Below are 25,232 nucleotides of genomic sequence, written 5' to 3'. Positions count from 1 at the left end.
CCCAATAAGGTTTTAACACATCACCTCAGATAGTGACAGCTATCTGTGTGTGTGGTGAGAACTTTAGAAATAGACTCTCTTAGCAATTTTCAAATTCTATACTGTACTAACTATAGTCACAGTGTTGTACATCATATCCCTGAACTTATTCATCTTACTACTGGAAGTTTCTACCCTTTAACCACCATTACCCATTTCTCTTACCCCCTTCTCCCAGCCCCCAACAACCACTAATCTATTCTCTGCTGTCTGTGGGTTTCTTTTAGATTATGCATATAAATCAGATCATACAGAATTTGTCTTTCTCTTTCTGACTTATTAACTTAGTGTGATTGCCCTCAAGGTTCATCCATGTTATTACAAGCAGCAGAATTTGTTTCTTTTTTTTAATAGCAGAATAATATTCATTCCATGTATGTGTGTGTTTTTCTTTATCTGTTCATTAGTCACTGGACTCTTGGGCTGTTTGCGTATCTTGACTATTGTAAATAGTGCTGCAGTGAACTTACCTCTTCAAGATAGTGGTTTTATTTCCTTCGGATATTATATGCCAGAATTGGAATTGCTGATTCATATGATAGTTCTATTCTTAATTTCTTAAGGAACCTCCATGCTGCTTTCCATAGTGACCATACCAACAAACATTTCCTTCAACAATATACAAGAGTTTCTCTCACTAGGAGGCTAGGAAAGGCTAGATTAGAGTGGCAATTTTCAATAGAGTAGTCTGGGGATATCTCATCATGAAGGTGGCATTGGACTGTTACCTGGGTCAAGAATATTCTGACTAATGCCAAGGCTCTGGGGAGGGAGTGCTCACATGTATTCAAGAAACAACCAGGGATACAAGAGGCTGAGATTATCCTACTAACTGAAAGAAGTCACAAAGAGAAAGACAGATACCATATGATATCACTTATATATGGATTCTAAAATATGACACAAATTTAAATGAACCTATCTATGAAACTGGGGCTTCCCAGCTGGTGCTAGTAATAAAGAACCTGCCTGCCAATGCAGGAGACGTGAGATGCAGGTTTGATCTCTGGGTCGGGAAGATCCCCTGAGGGAGGGCATGGTACCCCACTCCAGTATTCCTGCCTGGAGAATCCCATGGACAGAGGAGCCTAGCAGGCTACAGTCCATAGGGTCGCAAAGAGTTGGACATGGCTGAAGCAACTTAGCATGCATGCACACATCTATGAAACAGAGCCATGGACCCAGAGAGTGGACTGGTGGTTGCTGTGGAGAGGGGGTGGTTTGAGGGAGGGATGGAGTGGGAGGTTGGGGTTAACAAATGTAAACTTTTGTATATAGAATGGATAAACAACAACTCTTACTGTATAGCACAGAGTACTATATTTGGTATTCCATGATAAACTATAATGAAAAAGAATATTTTTTAAAATGTATATATTTATGTGTATAACTGCATCACTTTGGTGTACAGGCAGAAATTAACACAACATCATAAATCAACTGCACTTCAATAATTAAAAAAAAAATCATCTATAAACCTCAAGTAAAATAATTCTGAGTTTGAGCTTTTTAAATTTTAGATTGAATCTTTTAGAGAAATTGATGTTTTGCCATCCTGTTTGGCAAAAACTGACAAAGTAAGTCCAGCTTGTCCCTTCTGGCCTCCAACCCAAACATTAAACTCATGCCATCATTTTCAACTTGACTCTCTTTATTGGCCTCTGTGACTCAGGAGTGTCATGGGCATGTCAGAAACAAATACTGTGTTCCCTGAGATCATTTGATATTTTTACCCATAAAGAAGCAGACAACTTTCCCCTTTGTGTCAGGCTTTTGTTTATAAAAAATGATCTGTGAAAACAAAGGGTAAAATTACACATCCTTCATGCAGATATACATATTATGCAAGGTAACATGCACAGTGTCACTTACTTTCTAACTTGCTAACGTCCTAAATACTATGTGCTCTCATGATTTCCTATGCAAATTTGAAATGGAGTTTTGGGATTGATTTGAGGAAGATTGCCATTCATGCACCTCTCTGTAAAATGCAGTTTTCTCCAATCTCATCTCTATAGATAACCCTAGCAAAGTAACTATTAAGGTAGGGAATTGGAAGAAGCAGTATTTTTCTTTACTTCAGAGGTGGTATTCGATCTGCAAGAAATTGCTGAATGGAAAATATCACTGGTGTTGATTAGAAACAGGTTTCATAGCCTTGTAGTATTGATAACAGTGGGTAAAACACTTATTATAGAGAGGAAAAAAAAATATGTTTAAATAATTACCCAACTCTGCTTACATTTCTTTAAGCTTGGGGGCACATCAGCCCCCTCATCCTGAGTGGTAAAGCACCAAAATCGATTCCATCGCTGAGCCAGCAGCATGGGCTACCATATGCAAGAGTCAGGTGTAGGAAATAAACAGCAGTGTAATCGTGCAGCGAGTATAGGTACCAAGCTACACCCAGTGGTCTGGTATCTGAAGGACTGTTCCTGCTTATTCTTTTTGCCTGGAGCCCCACCCAGGATGTTGGGATTTCCACGCCTTCCACGTTCCTAGCAGGAAATTGTTCTTTTTCTTCAGTGAGGCATATCTAGAGAAAAATCAACAGTCTCCACCCTCTCCGCGGATGTTATCACACTGGAATTACGGAGTAGGGTGGAAGCACACAGCTAAGTTGTAAAAGCAGCTCAAGTTGTGAGAGCAGTCTGGCTCCAGCACCTGTCACCGCATTGATTGCCAAGGTCGATTCCAGCCCTCAGTCCCCGCTCTCTCCCACCCCCCCCCCCAATCGGTTCTTCCCAAGGCAGCCTGCTCAGGAACAATCTAGATGGAAAGTCCCCCTCAAAGCAAAAGAGTAATAACAGTTAAAACAACAATAGATCCTATGTATTGGGAAGGTGCTAGCTGCCAGGCAGTGTGCTAAATGCTGTCTAAACATTACATAAGGCCCTAAAACTAGATACTGTAATTGTCCTTATCAGGAAATGGAGGCTTAGTACAGTAACTGCCTAAGAGCATACAACTAGAAAAGTGGTAGAACCATGATTTGAAATTTAGACAATGTTTTCTAACCTAGACAGCATATTAAAAAGCAGACATTACTTTGTCAGCAAAGGTCCGTCTCGTCAAGACTATGGTTTTTCCAGTAGTCATATGTGGATGTGAGAGTTGGACTATAAAGAAAGCTGAGCACAGAAGAATTGATGCTTTTGAACTGTGGTGTTGGAGAAGACTCTTGAGAGTCCCTTGGACTGCAAGGAGATCCAACCAGTCCATCCTAAAGGAGATCAGTCCTGAGTGTTCATTGGAAGGACTAATGCTGAAGATGAAACTCCAATACTTTGGCCACCTCATGCGAAGAGCTGACTTGTTTGAAAAGACCCTGATGCTGGGAAAGATTGAGGGCAGGAGAAGAAGGGGACAACAGAGGATAAGATGGTTGGATGGCATCACCGACTCGATGGACATGGGATTGCGTGGACTCCGGGAGTTGGTGATGGACAGGGAGGCCTGGCGTGCTGCGGTTCATGGGGTCGCGAAGAGTAGGACATGACTGAGTGACTGAACTTGGCTTTGCTTTGCTTTGCTTTCTAATTCCCAAGTGAATGTCCTGGAATGTTTTTGGAATCTCCCACCTGCAAATGGGAATATCTCTGTTGTCAGTGCACCCGTGTTGTTAATACAAAGTGACAGAAGCAGCTGTGAGATGTTCCTGGTGTGAGTGGAGGCTTTCAGGGTTCCCTCCAGCATTCAGCAGCTGCTGGGTTCTCTCCAGGGTCTTCCCTGTTGGAGCTCTTCAGAGATGCTTTGGTAATGGGACGTCTTTACAGTGGGGCTCCCTGAAGCGGCCCCACTGGACTCCTCATGTGTCTTACCTCCATCCACCTCCATGCTAGGGATCAGTGTCGAGTATAAGGTCCTGATGGCCAGGCAACATGAGATGACCTGTTCATCCATGAAAAACAGCAGAACCATGATTCAGGAGAGACTCCACATTATGGGCAAGAAGAGATGCAAAATGCGTAAACCAGAGGAGCAGGGTCTAAAATCAGGCAAAACAGGGAGAAATGGCCCTAAGTGGACCGATGATTGCAAGGTCAGGAAACACAAAGGTGGGAATAGTGAAGGAGGCCAAATGGAAGGTGGATCAGGACATGTAGTCCAGTAATTGTGCTGATTCAGAGCAATGTAGAGAGCTGGGGAGCAGTTTGGTTGGTTGGTCAATTTGCTTGTTTTCTCTTTGGTTTTCTTTGTTGCCGTTGGCAGGTTTCACAGCAAGGGGCCTGAGTGGAGTGAATGGTCACGAGGGGTGCCCGGTGCACACAGCCTTCAGCGGTTCTAAGTGCAGCAGACTGGCGGGGCCACTGCTCTTTACCACCCCTCCACCTTCTGCAGACTCACCAGCCCTCCCTATTCCAAAGGAGCTCTCAGACTCTGGAAAGAAACCTACCACATGGGTTGTAACAGAGACTCTTTCGCACCTTATCATTGTGTTCATAACTGGAAAAATAGGGATCTGGCAAATTCCAAAACTGAGGGTCATATAAAGACCAAGCCCCAGGATTAGCTTTGGAATGTTTGATCCATAAAGTGACCAGAATGCTACTTTCAATGAGTTAACATTTGAAATTCTGTTGAGGTTAGGAAGCTAAGAGATTTTTTTTTTCTTCTATTTTTGTAACAAATAACAGGAGGCTTTGCAGGGGAGACATAAACAGGGCCATTCTCCCAGGCCCTGAAATCAGATAGCTTGAATTTAAAACCCACTTACAAACTGTATGGCCTTGAACGTGTCACTTAACATGAGTCAGTTCTTTGTGACAGAGATTCTTCATTGGTCAAATGGGAAATATAGTGCCTACTTCAAAGGGTTATTGTGGGGATTTAATGAGATACCATATATATAACACACAGCACAATTCCTAGAGAGTGTTCTAGATGTTTTATTATCATCATTGTGATTATTAGTCTCACTATCATCATTACTCAGATATTCTCACTCTCCCTACCTCTATACTTTCCCAAGGTTCTGCTAATCTTATCCTTCAGTTCAATTCAGCTGCTCAGTCGTGTCCTACTTTTTGCAACTCCATGGACCGCAGCACGCCAGGCCTCACTGTCCATCACCAGCTCCCAGAGTTTACTCAAACTCATATCCATCTCGTCGGTGATGACATCCAACCATCTCATCCTCTGTCGTCCCCTTCTCCTCCTGCCTTCAATCTTTCCCAGCATCAGGGTCTTTTCAAATGAGTCAGTTCTTCGTACCAGATGGCCAAAGTATTGGAGTTTCAGCTTCAGCATAAGTCCTTCTAATGAATATTCAGGACTGATTTTCTTTAGGATGGACCGGTTAGATCTCCTTGCAATCCAATCTTATCCTTGGACACCATCGTGTTGGCCATAAATCAAAAGAGGATTCGTTATATTAAAGTGTTTGCCAAAGAATGTGTTTGGCAAATTCACAACTGACCTCTTTTTGGTACCAACATCTAAAGTTAGGGTTACCCCTCATCTCCTACTTGTTTTATTAATAATACCGTGACATTGTTTATAAAGTGACATTTCAAAAATGAGTAGCTTATTTGAAATCATCCATATTTTCAGCCTAAATAAAGTCTCAGTTAATTTGCTATCCATTGAGTGAATTACTGTCTTGATGTGTTTTCAACCTAGTTTCTTCCAGGAGAAGATCCTCAGTTCTAATATTTACAAAAGAGCTCATTTTTTAAAAGTAAGAGTGAATGCCTACTAACAGTGACCATTTTTAGGTCATTTTTAATCTGTAAAGCTAATATTAATATTTCTTAGGCTAATGTGTTTTTATTGATATTTGGTAATCACTTCCTATGGACCTATGAGGTTTTTATTTTTTGAAAAATATTTAAGAGGTTGTTTTCATGAATCTTTAAGAAATAAATAGTTTTGACTTTTATTTCTAATAGATTTTCCTCAAGAAAATGATCTCCCTCTAGTGGACAAATTGTTATACTACAGCCTGCAAAGAAAACTGTCAAAGTCCATGTACTATCCTGTATCAAGTGTTTTATGACCTATTAATAAATGTTTGGTGTTAATAGATAATATAACTGCCCCCCAAAAATATAAAATTTTAAAGATACTTAGCAATATTTGTTCCAAAACTGATAGTGGAGAATTTTATTTTTATTAAGACTTGCTTGATTTAATTGGAAACATTATAATAATAAAATAATACATATTACTCATTTGGGAGAAATATTGGTATTTCCTCAGGTGAACTGAGAAAAACTAAACCACAAACCATGCTCCTATAGCTCTTATACTTTTGTTTCTGCATGGCGTGAAAAGGGTACTTACCTTTTATTTTTTAGAGCGGTAAGCACATTTTGATATTGAAGGGGAATCAGCATAAACATTTGTTTTACGTGTTCACATTAAAACTTCCTCATGCTGAAGAACTGCCATGACTATCTCCTTAGAGCAGAAATCACCTCTTATCCTCTCCCAAAGCAGAGGTCTTCCATGTCTTTCAACTGTATACTGAATGCCTTCAAAATCCCTCTTTAAATGCCATTCTTCCCTGAAGATTTCTTAGATATCCCTGCCTGGATTAATCTCATTGCCTTTATTTTTGTAACTCAGAGTGCTCATGGTAGGTATTTAACAAATGCTTATTGAGTTAAGCATGTCCAAGAAGAACTTGCCAGAGATCCTGTATAAGTCTCTTTAATAATTAGAAATCCTTTCCCTCTGGCCTTCCTCAGGATTGCTAAAATCCCAGATGCATGAAGTGTCTGTCCACATGCAACAGATGTCCCTTTTTGGGTGTCACCTAAGACTTCCCTAGTAGCTCAACTGGTGAAAAATCTGCCCGCAATGCAGGAGACCCCAGTTCGATTTCTGGATAGGGAAGATCTCCTGGAGAACAGATAGGCTACCCACTTCAGTATTCTGGCCTGGAGAATTCCATGGACTATATACCATGGAGTCATGAAGAGTTGGACACGACTGAGTGACTTTTACTTTCTTTTCATTGCTAGCACACATTTATGGTTTACACGATTATGCGTTATAGCTGGAAGAACTTCAGAACTTCAGATACTCCAGTTAGCTCAGTAACTTTGGTCAAGTAACCTTTCTAGGAGCTGGTATCATCGTCTATAAAATGAATCTGTTCAAGTAGATAATCCCTCAGTGTCCTTTAAGGACCAAATAAATGCGTCTGTAAAGTGACAAAATTCTAAGAAAATTTTGAATTGAAAAACATGTCTGTGACTGGCAAAGCTAGATTTTGAGTTTTTCCTTTGTGTGTGTGTGTGTGTGTGTGTGTTTTCTACTAGATGGATTGATTTGGAATCAGTGTTCTCATTTGATCATAGAATCATAGGTGAGTCATGAAACATCAAGCATCAGGATAATTCTTCCACTTTGGCCTTTAGTTTGGGGGTCATAATACTATTATTAATCACTCCAGTGGCAAAAGAATATTTAAAAATTAGCTAGTTGATAGTTTAGATCAAGATTCTAATGGGGAAAACATTGGTAACAGCTGAACTTGAATTCATTCATTCATTCACTCATTTAGCAAGTTTTTAAACCACATACTTGCTGGGCTATCATGAGCTAACACCCTCTTCTTATAGGAACACACAAGGGTTGACTTCATTATAATACTGGTTGATGTTTGACTAGAAAACCTCTGTAGAAAGTTTATCTTGGTTATAAAGTGTGTGATATCAAGAATGGCATCTGTAGTTCTTTTCTTCCCAAACTCTAAAATCTGTATTGCTGAGCATCATGCCTTTCATTCATTTGATCACTAGTTCAAGCCACTTTTCTGAAGTGCCATATGAGTGCTCAGAACACCTAGAATCTTCATTCTCAGCTCACAGTCTAGGAATGGAGATCACGTGGTAATTATTTCCAGCTCCTTATAAACGCCACCTGTAGGGAGTGGGAACGAGTCTTGGGAGTGCCGAGAAAGGGCATCTCATGAAGCTCTAGGGTATCAAGTCAGTATTTCAAGTGGAGGCTAGGCCACCAAGGATGAATAATGGTTAGGCAGGAGACTGTAGTGCCGAGTAACTGGGGAGAAGAAGGTTAGGTCACTAGAGCCTGAGAGAAGGACGTGGTGGTTCAATATGAAGGGAACGTGAACTGCTCGATGGAAGAGTGTTGCATGTCAAGGTTGGGAAAAGGGTTCGTTGTCCTTGAGGATAGATGCCTATGACTCTGTCAGTTTAGCCAAGGAATGTGACCTTTATTCTGAGGACAACAGTGAACTAGTGAAAGGTTTTTAGCTGATGAATTACATAGTCAGGTTTACATTTTAAGGAGAGTCATACAGGGTGAAAAATGGATTCAAGAGACTAGTTTTAAAACTCTTATAATAACATAAGTGAGAGCTGATGGAATCTTGAACTTAATATATTGGCAGTGGGGATGGAGGGAAGTGGCTACAACAGAAATTATTGATTCGGTAGATATAGGTAGGAGTGGAGAAGCTACTCCGGAGAAGCTCAGCTTTGGGGAAGCAAGCATATTAGACATGTCATGAGCACTTGTTGAATTGAACCCAAATATTTAGTGAATTACTATATAAAAGGACTTCTAAGGAGAACCAGTCTTTGCAGAATGGCTCCTTTTTAACTGAAATTGAGTTCGGAGAGATCTATGTTCTTGTATCTGGTCAGTTAGCAGAAATACTCAAAAGCTTGGGAAGACAAGTGTATGAAGTCAGTGTATTATTTTTCTTTTGTGTATTCTGGTATTATAATTTTTTTAACAAAGTGAATCAGCTGCTAGTTTTCCTACTGTTACTTCCTAAAATGAAGTCTCACTTTATTAAAGCATCAACGTGCAAATCACGGCAATGTCATCCTTTTCTCCCTTATTGGCAGTTTCGATGTGGACAACGGCACATCTTCAGGACGGAGTCCCTTGGATCCCATGACCAGCCCGGGATCTGGGCTGATTCTCCAAGCAAATTTCGTCCACAGCCAGCGTCGGGAGTCCTTCCTGTATCGCTCCGACAGTGACTATGACCTCTCGCCAAAGTCTATGTCCCGGAACTCCTCCATTGCCAGTGACATGTAAGTATGAGGCTGAGCAAAGTGACAAGAAAACTCCTAGAGGAGACCAAGTAAATTTCTCTCTAGAGTTGATAAAACCAATGATGTGTGTTCAACTGCATCATTCTCTAATTTAAAAAGGATGATGAGCAAAATTGTATAAACTGAAGATAAACAGTAGATTGAATTTGTATATGCTCTCACCCTTGGTAGGACATTTATTTAACCTAGAGAATACCTTGTCTGGGAAAAGTGAGAATTAAATTTTTAATGGAGGCATTTACACTGAAAACGTTAGCTTGTATTCATGTAGGACCTGACTGAGATTTAGCTACCTAACCATGTGAATTTTTCTGAATATTTTGAAAAGGTTTAAACTCAGTTTGCAAGTCCCCATGATATTAGCATGTATGTCTCTTTGAATGCATCTTCATTGATGTATCTTCACACAGATGTTAGCACTGGTTTGCTGGCTCGTTTGAGAGATCTTTGTGGAGGGTTGCCTAAATTAAACCATTTTTGGAATATTAATCACTGGAGTCAAGTAGAGAAAACATTGGACAGGCTTGAATATCGTTTAAGACATGGCACAGCTTGGAAAGTAATTAAAACAGATAAGCGGGTTTACAGATCACATACCGTCATTAGCTCATTTTCTCAGCACATTCCATTCCTGTTTACTGTAGTGTTCTTTAGTTTTTTGGTTTCTGAAGGCTTCTAAATAGGACCTAACTCTTACTCAGTACCTTCACTGTCATGTAAGATCACTCTGCCTCTGTGTAGAGTTAGTGTCCAGTTTCCTCTTCTGCATATAGACATCCATCCAATAACAACAGCATCTTCTCATGGCACCATCTCAAAAGCTCAGGATAGGTTTCAGAACATCTTAGAGGAATGTATGGGGTCCCTGAATGTCTAGTGTTATTCTTGGTATTCGAACAGGTCTTTAGGTTATCCCAATAGGTCTACATGAGATTATAGAAATGAAATGGCTCTTGGTTGCCAGTTACTAATAGTTATAAAATGATGATACTCTCTTCTCCCTAGGAATGAGCAGCTAAAGTACAATCACTTTGATTCAGGTTCTGAATTACAAAATTCCCATTGTGTAACTGTCTTTGACAATTACAGGAGATAGAAGAAAACTCTTAAGACAGGGTTCTGAATCTCAAATAACTAATAATGTTATGAAATGACAGGTTTTATGTCAAATAATTAGTGAAAAAACATTTTTTAAGTCCTAATTACTGTCCTTGCAGGCTACAGGTAAAAGCACGTCATTACCTAACCTCTCTGCACCTGTCACCACCATCTTTCAAAAACTGCCCAATTTACTCTCCTTTTTTAATCTGCATTTTTGGCAATGAACCTTCTTCCATAATTATATCTCTCCACATTCTTCCAACCCCACTCCAAGATCCATATCTACTTGCTGTATATCCTTATATGTTGTGTTGCCTTAATATCCTGAAATGTATCGTTAATTCATATTGACCTCTGAAAACCATCCCAATTCAAATAATATTTATCAATCACCCATAAAGTAGAAGTTATGGTGCCAGTTATCAGAGGAAATACAAAGTGCATTTAATCTAACTCCCATCACTGTTGTAGGCTCTCTTCCTTCCTGCTCAGAGCCCTCTTCACTGATTCTGCCTATCACCCCTTAACGTATTATCTCCAACATATAGACGCTGACCCTTTTCTCTCTGCTTTGGAAAATTCTTTTATGTACATGTTCAGCTATCAGCTTTCATCAGATGACTTACTGCTCAGTATCTCTGGCCCTGAAACCTCAGTTGAGCTCCAGAACTATAGCACCTCATTGCCTGCTAGAGATTTAGACTTCCTTGTTCAACTGTTCCTTCACACTCACATGCATGCGTGTGTGCATGTGTGGTTAGTCGTGTCCTTCTCTTTTCAATGCCATAGACTGTAGACCACCAGCCTTCTCTGTCCATGGGATTCTTCAGGTAAAAATCCTGGAGAGGGCTGCCATTTCCTCCTCCAGAGGATCTTCCCAACCCAGGGATCAATCCAGCATCTCCTGGCTTGGCAGGCAGATTCTTTTACCACTGAGCCATCTGGGAGGCCCCAGTGAGTACATATTCATCCTTAATTCATTGTATTGATGCTGTCCACTCTTCTTCATTACAAAACAACTTCCTTTTCCCATTGGTCCTATTTCTGTTATTTTTGTCTTGTTTTCTTAGGTTTTAAATTTAAGATGGTTGTTTATTCATTCACACGTAATAAAAATACTTTCTGAGCAACTGTGGTGTATTCGTAGCTTCCAGTCTGCATGGGGTAGGAGAAGAGGCAGGGCAGGAGGGCTGGCCGTTTAGACTTTTGTCATAAAATGTGATCAGCACCATCCTTGAGGCAAGAGAAACTACACGAGAAAGGGAGAGGAGAAGGGGAGTTTGCCGACCAGGGAAAGCCAGGCCAAGAGGGCGACATTTGGATCATGTGGGGTGAGGAGAATCATAGCTCAGTTAAAGAAGGACAGTTTGATTGGTGTGGGTAGGAAAACGTGGCAAGAGAGAAAGACTGGAATACAATCACAGAGGTGTTTAGCTGGGATCACGTGATCCCATTCTTGTTTTCATTGCTTCTGATTACTCTACTGTTGAGTGATTGAGTAAAGTGGAAATCGTTCATGTTGAAATTCATAGAAACAAAGCAGGCTTAATACGATGGATGCCCAGGTCAAGGGAGTTGGATTGGGATGACAGTTTAATCCAGAGGCAGGAGGCTCTGTGTGTGTGTGTGTGTGTGTGTGTGTGTGTGTAGATACCCAGTGGGCAAGGAGAACCAAAGAGAATGCTGAAGTTTTGACCCCAAACTTGTAAATGAACAATGATGTTGACATGGGGACAGGGTAGAAAGTAGACAACATAAGGAATTTGACTTTTACACAATGAGGCTGGAGCTATAGGAGGAGCAAGACAACAGTTAAAGGAAAAGGACAGAGAACAGAAACAACATTGCAGAGGATCAGGAGAAATTTGAAGAACCAATTACGGTTGGTAATGACTAAGTTTGGGAGGACCACTGCAAGAAGCGTCTCAGTGGGGTAGTAGAATTGGAAGAATAGAATGAGTGGAAGATTGAATTGACAGTGGAGATATCAGCAAGTACAAGCATTTCTATAAAAGATTAGTAAGTTGAAAGGGAAAAGAGAATTAAAGTTGCTTGAGAGAGAATTGAGTTCAAGGGAATTTCTTTTTTTAATTCAGAATAGGTAAGCTGAGGGACACAAGGGTTAAGTTTGGAGTTGTAGCTGCTAACAAAAGTATGATCATGAGCTCAAGTGAAGGGACTAACCTTGGAAAAGTAGTACCAGACGAGTACTGCATTCTTTCGAACAATGAAGAAAAGTGAAAAGAGGAAATACAAATCTGGAGATGGATGGGTGAAATATTTAGAGAACTGATGGTTTATGATATCTACCTTTTCATGCAAGTATAGAGAAGAGTATATGTCTATAACTGAGTCACTTTACTGCATAGCAGAGGTTGGTACAACATTATAAATCAACTGTACTTCAGTGAAAAAAGAAAGTATAGCCATTGATAACTAAAGGAAAGAGGCTGGGGTAGCTTGAGAATAGGGGAGAGAGTTTGAAAGAGCCACACTGCAATTATAAAGAGAACAGGAAGTTTCCTGGCAGTCCAGTGGTTTGGATTCAGCACTTTCACTGCCAGGGCCCAGGTTCATCCCTAGTTGAAGGACTAAGATACCACTGGCTCTGCGGTATGGCCCAAAAACCTAAAAAATGTAGAAAGAGAATAGGATAAGAATACTAGAAAGAAAATTGCTGAAAAACCCCATAGATAATAATATGTAATAGTGAATAGATGTAGAACCAGGTTGAAAGTCATATCTTCCAACTTTAGCAAAGGTAAAAAATTTGGCTTTAGCTGGAAGCCAGGGACAAGCCCATGGTGTGCTAGTGGGCTCTATTTGATGTAGCTGCAAATTCTAATTTTTAAAATTATAGCACATTGATTTTGGGATGCCAGCGTGTATCCCTATGGGACTTACCAGTGGTTTAGTGGGAAAGAATCCTCCTGCAATACAGGAGACACAGAGACGCAGGTTCGATCTCTGGGTCGGAAAGATTCTCTGGAGGAGAACATGGCAACCCACTCCATTATTCTTGCCTGGAGAATTCCATGGACTGAGGAACCTGGTGGGCTACTGTCCAAAGGGTCACAAAGAATCGGGATATGACTGAGCAACCAAGCACGCACGCACATGCGTCCGTGCTTCTTATGAAAAGCATATAATCGTTCATGTTTAAGTAGCACTTTTCTTTCCAAAGCAAACCTACAAGGATGACCTCAAGTTTCCCTGTTCCTTTTCAAGAGTTTCTTTATCTGATCAGTCTCATGTAAGTGACAAATCTAATCAGACCATGATGCAACTCTATATTTTGTTGAAAAATAATGACTTGACATGATCAGCTTTCTTATACCCTCTGGGTATTTATAGTGGAACAATAGGGTTTTCCTTTGATACTAACTGACTCCTGGAAAGGATTCTTCCTACCTGGGAGATGAAGTTTCTCTGAGAAGCAAGGTGAATAGGATAAATAACTAACTGTTTCAACCTTCAATGTGATGCTACACAAACCATCTACATGTAAAGTGTTATCCTTTATCTTCATTTGACTCCACATGTGGCCATATGTAAACCTCCACTTTCTTATCTAGTTCGTGATAATGCTGGGAAGATTGTTTGGTGTCTATACTTCAACTGTACTTTATAGAGAATGGTAGTATTATGTATTTTAATCACTTGATTATTTTATACTTAACAGTACTAGTTAAGCATTCCTATTAAGAAAATCCCTCAGAAATTTCAAATACTAACAGTACCAGTGAAGGTTTATGATTATCTATCTGAATGAAATGTTTTAGAAAATCGTTAAATGCTCCTTAAGTTGAAATATAATTGTTTAATTTATTGGTAAAGTGAAAAGGAAGATAAGACTGAAATGGTTAGTTATTTATTCTATTCATCGTGCTTCTCATTTGATCCTTTCTTCAGTCCTATGAAGAGGGGTTTTATTATGCCATTTTACAGGTGAAAGATCCAAGGTCCTTAAACTTCTTTTACAGCACACACACATTTTGTTCATTTCTCTGAGAACATTATTTTGCTAATGTCATAAACAAAGTGAACTATTGTGGCAAAACTGCTGAGAAACTGAAGTACCTGTTGATCAAAGCCAATGACCAAATGAATGACTTGGCACTGTGGAAATTTATTTTTCAGTTATAGTTTAAGCATGAAAGAAGATGCAAGCTCAAATTGGTCAGAGAAGTAATAAAGAAAATATGCAAGTGACTCTTTGGAAAATATGCAACTGACTCAAGTCTATAGAACGAGGCTAAACTGCACATCTAAAAAAAAAAAATTAGCTTGTATAAGGCAGAAGAGAAGTTCCTGGCAGCCTCTGCTCAGAAGCCTGTCACATAGTTTGTTAAATATATTCCAAGTAGCAACTTAATTCTTAAGACTAATAAGACATAGGTAAATTTTTAATGATTATCATGAGTACACTAAAGAAATAAATACATAAAAAGTAGATGTGAACTATCATAAAGAGTAAACAAGTATTTTATGGAAGTAGGAAATACTACTTATAAGATAAGTAGTAACAGGTTACCCTTGTGCTGTCATGAAGAAACATGGAGAAAGTTACAGAATACATGGATAATTGCATAAAACATATGTAGTTTTTCCCTCTTAAATTCTTCAAAATGCATTTAAAACTATCTTAATTTCTGGATAATAGTTAACTTCTGTTGTTGCTTTTGATCTAATGCTGTAATGTTATTTGCATTTGCCAATACTCAGATATGAGCCACTGAGGAAATTAACAGGAGTATTATCATTGACAAGAAAAATAGAATTTAGTCATAAAACTAAGAGTTTATTGAATGTAAACTGTCAGTCAAACCACATCAGTTAAAAGCAGTTTTCAATCCTAATCTCCCAGTATGTCCTACCCTTTCCCCACCCCCATACTGGATCTAGATGTCTATTCTCTACGTTTGTGCCTCTATTCCTGCCCTGGAAATAGGTTCATCTGTACCATTTTTCTAGATTCCACACATATGTGTTAATATATGACATTTGTTTTTCTCTGACTTACTTCACTCTGTGTGACAAACACTTCCTCTGTGTCTCTACAGACTTGACCCAGTTTTGTTCCTTTTTATGGCTAATATTCCACTGTATATATGAACTACATCTTCTTCTTTATCTATTCGCCTGTTATTGGACAGTTAGATTGTTTCCATGTCCTGTCTAGTATAAACAGTGCTGCAATGAATACTGGAGTACATGTGTCAAATAGATAGCTAGTAGGAACCTGCTCTAAAGCCCAGGAAGCCCAGGTCTGTGCTCTGTGATGGGTGCAATGGGAGGGGAGGTCCAAGAGGGAGAAGATGTATATATACATATAGCTAATCCGCTTCATTATAGAGCAGAAGCAAATACAACATTGCAAAGCAATTATACTCCAATAATAATGCAAAGAAGAATATTTTTCAGTTCATCTGTATAATGGACCTCTAGTCCCCATCTTCTGTTAAGTAAACAGTAATACAGAGAATCCTGATAATCTAATTAGCTCTTTACTTGTACTTACATACTGATACATATGGGGAAGGTGTGGAGGGGCAGTGAAGAAGAGATGAGTGGACCCGATGTACCATAAAAAGCTAGGGCACTCTTGGTGTTCTAGCTAATTAGTCCCTGTCACCATACAGAAATGTACGATCCACTGAACAGCCTTTGCAGTGTCCCATGTGGGCATTCTCCCAGCCAGGAGCCAATATCCCCCAACCCCATGTCAAATTTCTGCCCTTTCCTTCAGTTCAGTTTAGTTCACTTGCTCAGTCATGTCCAGCGCTTTATAATCCCATGGACTGCAGCACACCAGGCCTCCCTGTCCATCACCAACTCCCGGAGCTTACTCAAAACTCATATCCATCACATTGGTGATGCCATCCAACCATCTCATCCGCTGTTGTCCCCTTTTCCTCTTGCCTTCAATCTTTCCCAGCATCAGGGTCTTTTCCAGTGAGTCGGTTCTTTGTATCAGGTAGCCAAAGTATTGGAGTTTCAGCTTCAGCATCCTTACCAGTTAGCAGTTAGCAAGTCCCTCACCATCTCTTGAGCCTTTGTGAGTTTTCAGTTGTAGCTGCTCTTGGTCTTTTCCTATGACTATTGAGTAGAGGTGTGTAGATTCTAGTAATGAATTTGAAAAAGGAAGAATGATTGCTTACATATCTGTTCATTTTTATTATAGGTTACATTATTCTTCATTAGTCTTACTGAGCTATCTCTGAAAATAAAAATAAAAACAAAAGATTCTAGTCCTCACTGGATCTATTGAAAAGTTTGTAGCTCCACCTAACTAGATTTTTAGATCTTATTAACACCAATGAGCATCTTTCTCTTTTCTAATCTTGATCTGCCATTTGAAAGTCCTCTGTGCACGTGTGCTAGGTTGTTTCAGTTGTGTCCAACTCTTTGCTACCCTGTGAACCATAGCCCGCCAGGCTCCTCTGTCCTGGGATTCTCTAGGCATCAATACTGGAGTGGGTTGCCATGCCCTTCTCCAGGGGATCTTCCCGACCCAGGCATCAAACCCACATCTCTTATGTTTCCTGCATTGGCGGGCAGGTCCTTTACCACTCGCACCACCTGGGAAGCCCCTTAAAAGTCCTCTGCTGCTGCTGCTGCTAAGTCGCGTCAGTTGTGTCCGACTCTGTGCGACCCCATAGATGGCAGCCCACCAGGCTCATCTGTCCCTGGGATTCTCCAGGCAAGAATACTGGAGTGGGTTGCCACTTCCTTCTCCAGTGCATGAAAGTGAAAAGTGAAAGTGAAGTCGCTCAGTTGTGTCTGACTCCTTGAGACCCCATGGACTGCAGCCCACCAGGCTCCTCCATCCGTGGGATTTCCCAGGCAAGAGTACTGGAGTGGGGTGTAAAAGTCCTCTGCTGCTGCTGCTGCTAAGTCACTTCAGTCGTGTCCGACTCTGTGTGACCCCATAGACAGCAGCCCACCAGGCTCCCCCGTCCCTGGGATTCTCCAGGCAAGAACACTACCTTTATGTAAATATAGAAAGGAGCTGTGGTCAGATAATTCCTTGCCCATTTCCGGAGTTTTCCCAACTGAGGAAGTGTTCTCACCCTTACTCAAGGGCATAAGAGTAATGACAGTAGGGCCAGAGTGGCTTAGGTATCCTGGGCCACCACAGGGAACTCACGTGGGTGCGACAGATTTTTTCAGTTTTCAAGGGAAACACAGAAACATCTGTCAGTCGCCTAGAGAACGAATAGCTTGAAATAGTTTCCATTTTCAACTTTAGATCATTAGTTTTTGTTCAATGACATCATATCTTTGCAAAACTGGGTTGTTGATTATTGTTGTGATAGAAGCAAGCATTGCACAAAAATCAGTGTGAACCAGGAAGCGAGGGAGGCAATGTGCAAGCTCCTTCCCAAGTGAGACGTTCTGTAGTACTCAACGGGTGCTCAGTTGTTGAGACAGAACCATATTAAATAGTTTGAACTGAACTCTTAATAATACCACTGTTAGTTATTTCTTTTGGCTGGTAGGGTGCTGTAGAAAATTGGTGGTGGTGGTTTGGTGGTTTTAGTCACTAAACCCTGTCTAATTCTTGTGACCCCACAGACTGTAGCCTGCCAGGCTCCTCTGTCCATGGGATTTCCCAGGCAAGAATACTAAAGGTGGTTGCCATTTCCTTCTTTAGGGGGTCTTCCTGACCAAGGGATCAAACCCGAGTCTTCTATATATCAGGCAGTTTCCTGCATTGCAGGCAGATTCTCTACTACTGAGCCACCAAGGATATAAATTACTGAAATACTAAGAGTGTGATGAATTGAGAAAGTTTAAGAACCTCTTATTTAAGGTATTTATTCATGTTCATAGGATTGGAGTTAAATCAAGTCTCTGTGTGAAGAGATATTTTGTTAAGAGAAAGGAAAAAATTCAGTAGATTCACAGTTGTGAACTTCTGGATGAGCTCTAGAATTGATAATTTATCCTATTCTTTACCTCAGGTAGACAAAATAGTTTGTTTTTGCTAAGAGTGATATTATTTTGGTAGTGAGCCAGATAAACTGGGATTTCTCTACCAATCCTTGGGAGTTGGCAAGTTACTATCATTATTATTGTTTTTAGGGTATTGATACAGACCCTAAACTCACACTGCCTTTAAATCTCAAGAAGTCTATTGACAGAATATTCTAACATCATTGGCTGCTAGAATACTGTTTTGCTACCTTCTTTCTTATTTTTGAATTTTTAAAAAAAATTCCACTTCTTTCTCCAATCCCTGGGGTTGTTTTATTTCTAGCTCAAAACACAAGAGATCCATAAATGACAAAAAAATACTTATAAATTAGGTAAATATATTTTTTCAATTTTTAAAATAAGGAATTAAAAATAGCAGCTGAATACACATTTTATATTCCTAATCTCATACTAAAAAAATCATAAAAGGAAGTTCTAATATTCTGACATTTTGATAATCATGTTTGTTAATGCCACAGGGTAAAAATAGTCCATTTTAATGTGTTACCACAACATTTGTTTGATTGTCATTGCACTATGCTCCAATCTTTGAAAATAGCAAATTAATTATGTGTTCTAATAATATTCCTTGCTTATCACTGCTGAAGTGATATATCCTGAGACCTCAGGGGACATGTAGAGACAAATGTTAGTTATGAAAAGTTCTTAAGGCAGAGGGGAAAAAAATGGAGATTGACCAAACTTATTAGTAATGCCTTATTTTCATGCTAAGGCTACTAAAATTCTATTGTGTCTTTAGGAGAGTTTACCCTAATATTTAGAATACAATTTTCTGAATTTCCTCCATACTCAGGATGCTTCTAAGTGTTAGAACTCTAGTTTTAAATGTGGGGGGGAGGGGGGGAAAGTCACCTGAGCCTTCCTCAACTCCCATAAGTGCAGAGAAAAAGGCAGTGTGAAAAACTGTTTAAACTTGTAAATGATTGACTGTGCAGTTAACTTTGACCTCAGACTTAATATTGATACTTCACAAAAGGTAACATCTACCTTTTTAAAAATGTGGAGAGAGTGGTAGCTTAATAAGAAAAGTGATCACTATACAATTTTATGAGCTCAAATTCCTGCTAGGGAGCAAACTCAAATCAATCTTGGTCAAGGAAGAGCTGGCTTATTTTTCAGTGAATACAAAGAACATAACCTCTAAGAGCACAGTGTGAAGTAAAATAATTACTCAACTAAAATTAGGAAAATTTGAAAACCATCTTCAATGAAAAAATGACAGTAACCTGCACAGTGCTCTCAATGCAATATGACCCTAAATGAATGAACCAAGTTGAAAATTATGAAGTCTTCTTATTTCTTGTAAGGAATAAATGGCCATTACACAAGAGGATCGAGTTCTATCAGTTATAGATACTGGGCCCAGGGCCTCCCACTTGCTTTCTTATCCCAACACTCTTTCCTCTATGTACTCAGTCAGTCAGTTCAGTTGCTCAGTCATGTCCAACTCCTTGAGACCCTATGGACTACAGCATGCCAGGCCTCCCTGTCCATCACCAACTCCCAGAGTTTACTCACACTCATGTCCATAGAGTCGGTGATGCCATCCAACCATCTCATCCTCTGTTGTCCCTTCTCCTCCCGCCTTCGATCTTCCCCAGCATCAGGGTCTTTTCAAATGAGCCAGCTCTTTGCATCAGATGGCCAAAGTATTGGAGTTTCAGCTTCAACATCAGTCCTTCCAATGAACATTCAGGACTGATTTCCTTTAGGATGGACTGGTTGGATCTCCTTGCAGTCCAAGGGACTCTCAAGAATCTTCTCCAACACCGCAGTTCAAAGCATTAATTCTTCAGCACTCAGCTTTCTTTATAGTCCAACTCTCACATCCATACATGACTACTGGAAAAACCATAGCTTTGACTAGACAGACCTTTGTCAGCAAAGTAATGTCTCTGCTTTTTAATATGCTGTCTAGGTTGGTCACAACTTTTCTTCCAAAGAGCAAGCGTCTTTTAATTTCATGGCTGCAGTCACCATCTGCAGTGATTTTGGAGCCCCAAAAAATAAATTCAGCCACTGTTTTCACTGTTTCTCCATCTATTTACCATGAAGTGATGGGACCAGATGCCATGATCTTTGTTTTCTGAATGTTGACCTTTAAGCCATCTTTTTCACTCTCCTCTTTCACTTTCATCAGAGGCTCTTTAGTTCTTCTTCACTTTCTGCCATAAGGGTGGTGTCATCTGCATATCTGAGGTTATTAATATTTCTCCTAGCCATCTTGATTCCAGCTAAAGAAAACTAAAATCAAAACCACTCTCTAGTATTATAGAATTACAATTTCCTGGACTTTAAATCTTGACAGCGAGTTGTGGGAATGAAGTGGATAGATCAGGAGAAAGAAGAAATTTTATTTCTAACAGAGGTAACCAATCTGTGTCTTTTACCACATTCTAAATAAAGGTATTATTAATAATTGGCTGCATTTTTGAATGAGAGTTTCATGCTTTTACTCATTCAGCAAATATTTACTGTTCCTATTCCATGTCTGGGTATTGCTTGAAGATACCATAGATCCATGACAACAAGTCAAAGAATTTTGTTTGGATCATACATTCTTGTCATGAAAAAAAATCATCTAGATTCTTATCCAGATAGAAAAACAGACTTACCCAATCATTATTGAGATTCCTGTATAAATTCCTATCTCCATTTATACATCATTTACTTTAAATATTGATTTTGTTTGTCAGTCTTAGATCCTTAGTGAGTTGTTCTCAATGTCATCTGTACAGTTTTATGCACCATATAAGGAAACATAATCACACTATTGGAACATTTATATGATGTGCTTCATGAGATAAAATATACTAGGGATTATTATTAAGTCATGCTCACTAAATCCCTATAAGATGAAAATTTTAAAATGCTATTACAAATAGGAAATAAAGAGCCTTCAACCAGATCTGTGGTTTTTCTTCAGAAAAGAACACGTCAGAAATATCGAACACTTGGCTTTGTTATCAGATTCCTAGCACTTTGTGGCGTGGTTGAGGTATAGATTCACTGAAGAAATATCCCCAATTATTCCATCTTCCTGTTGAGGTTTCTCTCAGATGTTTGTGTCAGCTTTCCATTCATTGTCTTAAGACTTCAGGGTTTTCTTACCTTGGATAAATAAAACTTAGTTGTCATTGACGTGACTCAGTGGTAAAAAAAAAAACCTACCTGCTGAAAAATCAATGCAGGAAACAAAGGAAACATGGGTTTGATCTCTGGGTCAGGAAGATTCCCTGGCAGAGAACAAGGCAACCCATTCCAGTATTCTTGGCTGGAAAATCCCATGAACAGAGGAGCCTGGCGGACTACCGTCCACGGGGTCGCAAAGAGTTGGACATGAAAGAGTGAGTGAGCACACATGCTCTGGATAGTTAGCCTCTAGACATATATAGGACCTTAACTCCTACAAACTGTCCATGGAAGTAGATAAGTTAAAAGCAGAATAAAAAAGGACATCTGTTGGCATATCTGCAAATGTGGGAGTCTGCATTGTGACAAGAGATCATTTAAGCAGTTCAGTGCCTGACATTGTCTGCCAGTAAATGTTATGAATGGTCCCAAGGCCAAGTCCTCTTAGCTCCCAGTTTTGTTTCCAGGGAGAACAGGGCTGCATACAGATCTCATGTTTCTGTGTCTCGACATTGATTTTTCCTTTGGGATTTAGAGAATTTCAGACTGAATTTGTTCTGTGCATCAGGGCCATTTTGTTTGACTGCTTATTTTTTTTGTTTCTTTGTTTCATTTTTGGTTTTGGCCAGAAAAATCAGAAAACAAGCATTATGGTTTATGTATTATCCAAAGATCTCTGTGGTGATTTTTTTTTTTTGGAAAACCTTCATTCAATCATTATTATTTTCAATTATGAGTTTATTTTTACAGAAAGTAAAAAAAAAAAAAAAAGGCAGTTGGTAAAAGAACTCTTTTGCAACAAATCACAGAGTTAATTCCATGTGCTAGCAACATGCTTTTGTTTTATATCTTTTAATATTCATTGTTTATCTTCATTATATTGAAGTTCCTATTCATTTTTCCCACCTACTCTAGAGAGTAGGTAAAATTTCCTACATGTTTCACTGTTTTTTGGTGTTTTTTGTTTGTTTGTCTTACATTTGTTTGAAGAAAGCTCATCTTACAGGCTTCCCAGGTGGCTGCCAACACAGGAGACGTAAGAGACATGAGTTTGATCACTGGGTCCAGAAGATGCCCTGAAGGAGAGGCCATGGCAACCCAACCCACTCCAGTATTCTTGCCTGGAGAATCTCATAGACAGAGGAGCCTGGCGGGCTACAGTCCATGGGGGTCATAAAGAGTTGGACATGACTGAGCAACTTAGCACTCAGGCAGCCCATCTGTACTATTTCTCTAGGAAAGGAGCCTGATGTTTCCCAGACAGACAGCTTGCCTATAACCCAGCCCTCCAGACAAAGGAGCACTCTAAGAGTGGTGAAAGTATGACACAAAGGTTCACAAACAAACCTCAAAGTTATCAGTTTAAGTTCAGGATTTTTTCAGGGTTTACCATGTTTCACGCTTTGTGATTTTTAGTGTCAGTAGACCCTTTGGGAAGTGATGTATATGTCTGTCTAGTTAAGACTATGGTTTTTCCAGTAGTCATGTATGGATGTGAGAGTTGGACTATAAAGAAAGTTGAGCATCAAAGAATTGATGTTTTTGAACTGTGGTGTTGGAGAATACTCTTGAGAGTTCCTTGGACTGCAAGGAGATCCAACCAGTCCATCCGAAAGAAAATCAGTCCTGGATATTCATTGGAAGGACTGATGCTGAAGCTGAAATCCAATACTTAGGCCACCTGATGCGAAGAGCTGACTCATTGGAAAAGACCCTGATTCTGGGAAAGATTGAAGGCAGGAGGAGAAGGGAATGACAGAGGATGAGATGGGAATTTCCTGTGCCATCACCAACTCAATGGACATGAGTTTGAGTAAACTCCAGGAGTTGGTGATGGACAGGGAAGCCTGGCGTGTTGCAGTCCATGGGGTCACAAAGAGTCAGACACGAGTCAGCAACTGAACTGAACTGTATACGTGAATTTATTCTTACACTTGCCTAGCATCCATATAATGTTTATAGTTGCCATAAGATTCTCCTGTGAAGTTCATTACTTGATCTTCAAAACAGTCCTGTAAGGAAATGAGAAAGTATCATTAGCTCACTTTTAGAAATCCCAAAATTCTGCTCAAAAGTCTGTCTTTTGAGCATGTACACACACACACACATGCACAATGTGAGTTAGAACATAGTGATATCGACCAACAGCTGCTGCTGGACCACTCATTTGGCATTTGCTGGCCGATACAGTAGCCTCTAGGTGAGAATAGAAAAATTAAAGCAGTTGAACTAAAATCTTTATTTCCCTTTCTTTCTTTTTTTTTTTTTTTAATTTTATTTTATTAGTTGGAGGCCAATTACTTCACAACATTTCAGTGGGTTTTGTCATACATTGACTCGAATCAGCCATAGAGTTACACGTATTCCCCATCCCGATCCCCCCTCCCACCTCCCTCTCCACCCGACTCCTCTGGGACCTCCCAGTGCACCAGGCCTGAGCACTCGTCTCATGCATCTCACCTGGGCTAGTGATCTGTTTCACCATAGATAATATACATGCTGTTCTTTTGAAACATCCCACCCTCACCTTCTCCCACAGAGTTCAAAAGTCTGTTCTGTACTTCTGTGTCTCTTTTTCTGTTTTGCATATAGGGTTATCATTACCATCTTTCTAAATTCCATATATATGTGTTAGTATGCTGTAATGTTCTTTATCTTTCTGGCTTACTTCTCTCTGTATAATGGGCTCCAGTTTTATCCATCTCATTAGAAATGATTCAAATGAATTCTTTTTAATGGCTGAGTAATATTCCATAGTGTATATGTACCACAGCTTCCTTATCCATTCATCTGCTGATGGGCATCTAGGTTGCTTCCATGTCCTGGCTATTATAAACAGTGCTGCGATGAACATTGGGATGCACGTATCTCTTTCAGATCTGGTTTCCTCAGTGTGTATGCCCAGAAGTGGTATTGCTGGGTCATATGGCAGTTCTATTTCCAGTTTTTTAAGAAATCTCCACACTGTTCTCCATAGTGGCTGTACTAGTTTGCATTCCCACCAACAGTGTAAGAGGGTTCCCTTTTCTCCACACCCTCTCCAGCATTTATTGCTTGTAGACTTTTGGATAGCAGCCATCCTGACTGGCGTGTAATGGTACCTCACTGTGGTTTTGATTTGCATTTCTCTGATAATGAGTGATGTTGAGCATCTTTTCATGTGTTTGTTAGCCATCTGTATGTCTTCTTTGGAGAAATGTCTGTTTAGTTCTTTGGCCCATTTTTTGATTGGGTCATTTATTTTTCTGGAATTGAGCTTCAGGAGTTGCTTGTATAATTTTGAGATTAATCCTTTGTCTGTTTCTTCATTTGCTATTATTTTCTCCCAATCTGAGGGCTGTCTTTTCACCTTACTTATAGTTTCCTTTGTAGTGCAGAAGCTTTTACGTTTCATTAGGTCCCATATGTTTAGTTTTGCTTTTATTTCCAATATTCTGGGAGGTGGGTCATAGAGGACCCTGCTGAGATTTATGTCAGAGAGTGTTTTGCCTATGTTCTCCTCTAGGAGTTTTATAGTTTCTGGTCTTACATTTAGATCTTTAATCCATTTTGAGTTTATTTTTGTGTATGGTGTTAGAAAGTGTTCTAGTTTCATTCTTTTACAAGTGGTTGACCAGTTTTCCCAGCACCACTTGTTAAAGAGGTTGTCTTTTTTCCATTGTATATCCTTGCCTCCTTTGTCAAAGATAAGGTGTCCATAGGTTCGTGGATTTATCTCTGGGTTTTCTATTCTGTTCCATTGATCTATATTTCTGTCTTTGTGCCAGTACCATACTGTCTTGATGACTGTGGCTTTGTAGTAGAGCCTGAAGTCAGGCAGGTTGATTCCTCCAGTTCCATTCTTCTTTCTCAAGATTACTTTGGCTATTCGAGGTTTTTTGTATTTCCATACAAATCGTGAAATTATTTGTTCTAGTT

The 25,232-nt window shown here is 39.7% G+C and overlaps 1 protein-coding gene across 6 annotated transcripts in view; it reads left to right on the top strand.

Moving 5' to 3' along the window:
• PDE4D (phosphodiesterase 4D) overlaps positions 1-25,232 on the top strand; it is a 1,548,416-nt gene that overhangs the window by 1,296,415 nt on the left and 226,769 nt on the right. For all 6 annotated transcript variants that reach the window (XM_065905742.1, XM_065905741.1, XM_065905745.1 and 3 more), the window contains one exon: positions 8,868-9,059. In XM_065905742.1, coding sequence (XP_065761814.1) covers positions 8,868-9,059 — 192 coding nt within the window. The remainder of the gene's footprint in view (positions 1-8,867; positions 9,060-25,232) is intronic.

The sequence above is a fragment of the Muntiacus reevesi genome, chromosome 14, assembly GCF_963930625.1.
Source record: "Muntiacus reevesi chromosome 14, mMunRee1.1, whole genome shotgun sequence".
Lineage (NCBI taxonomy): Eukaryota > Metazoa > Chordata > Mammalia > Artiodactyla > Cervidae > Muntiacus > Muntiacus reevesi.
The sequence above is the reverse complement of the archived record's forward strand: the minus strand, read 5'-3'. Positions and strand labels throughout refer to the sequence as shown.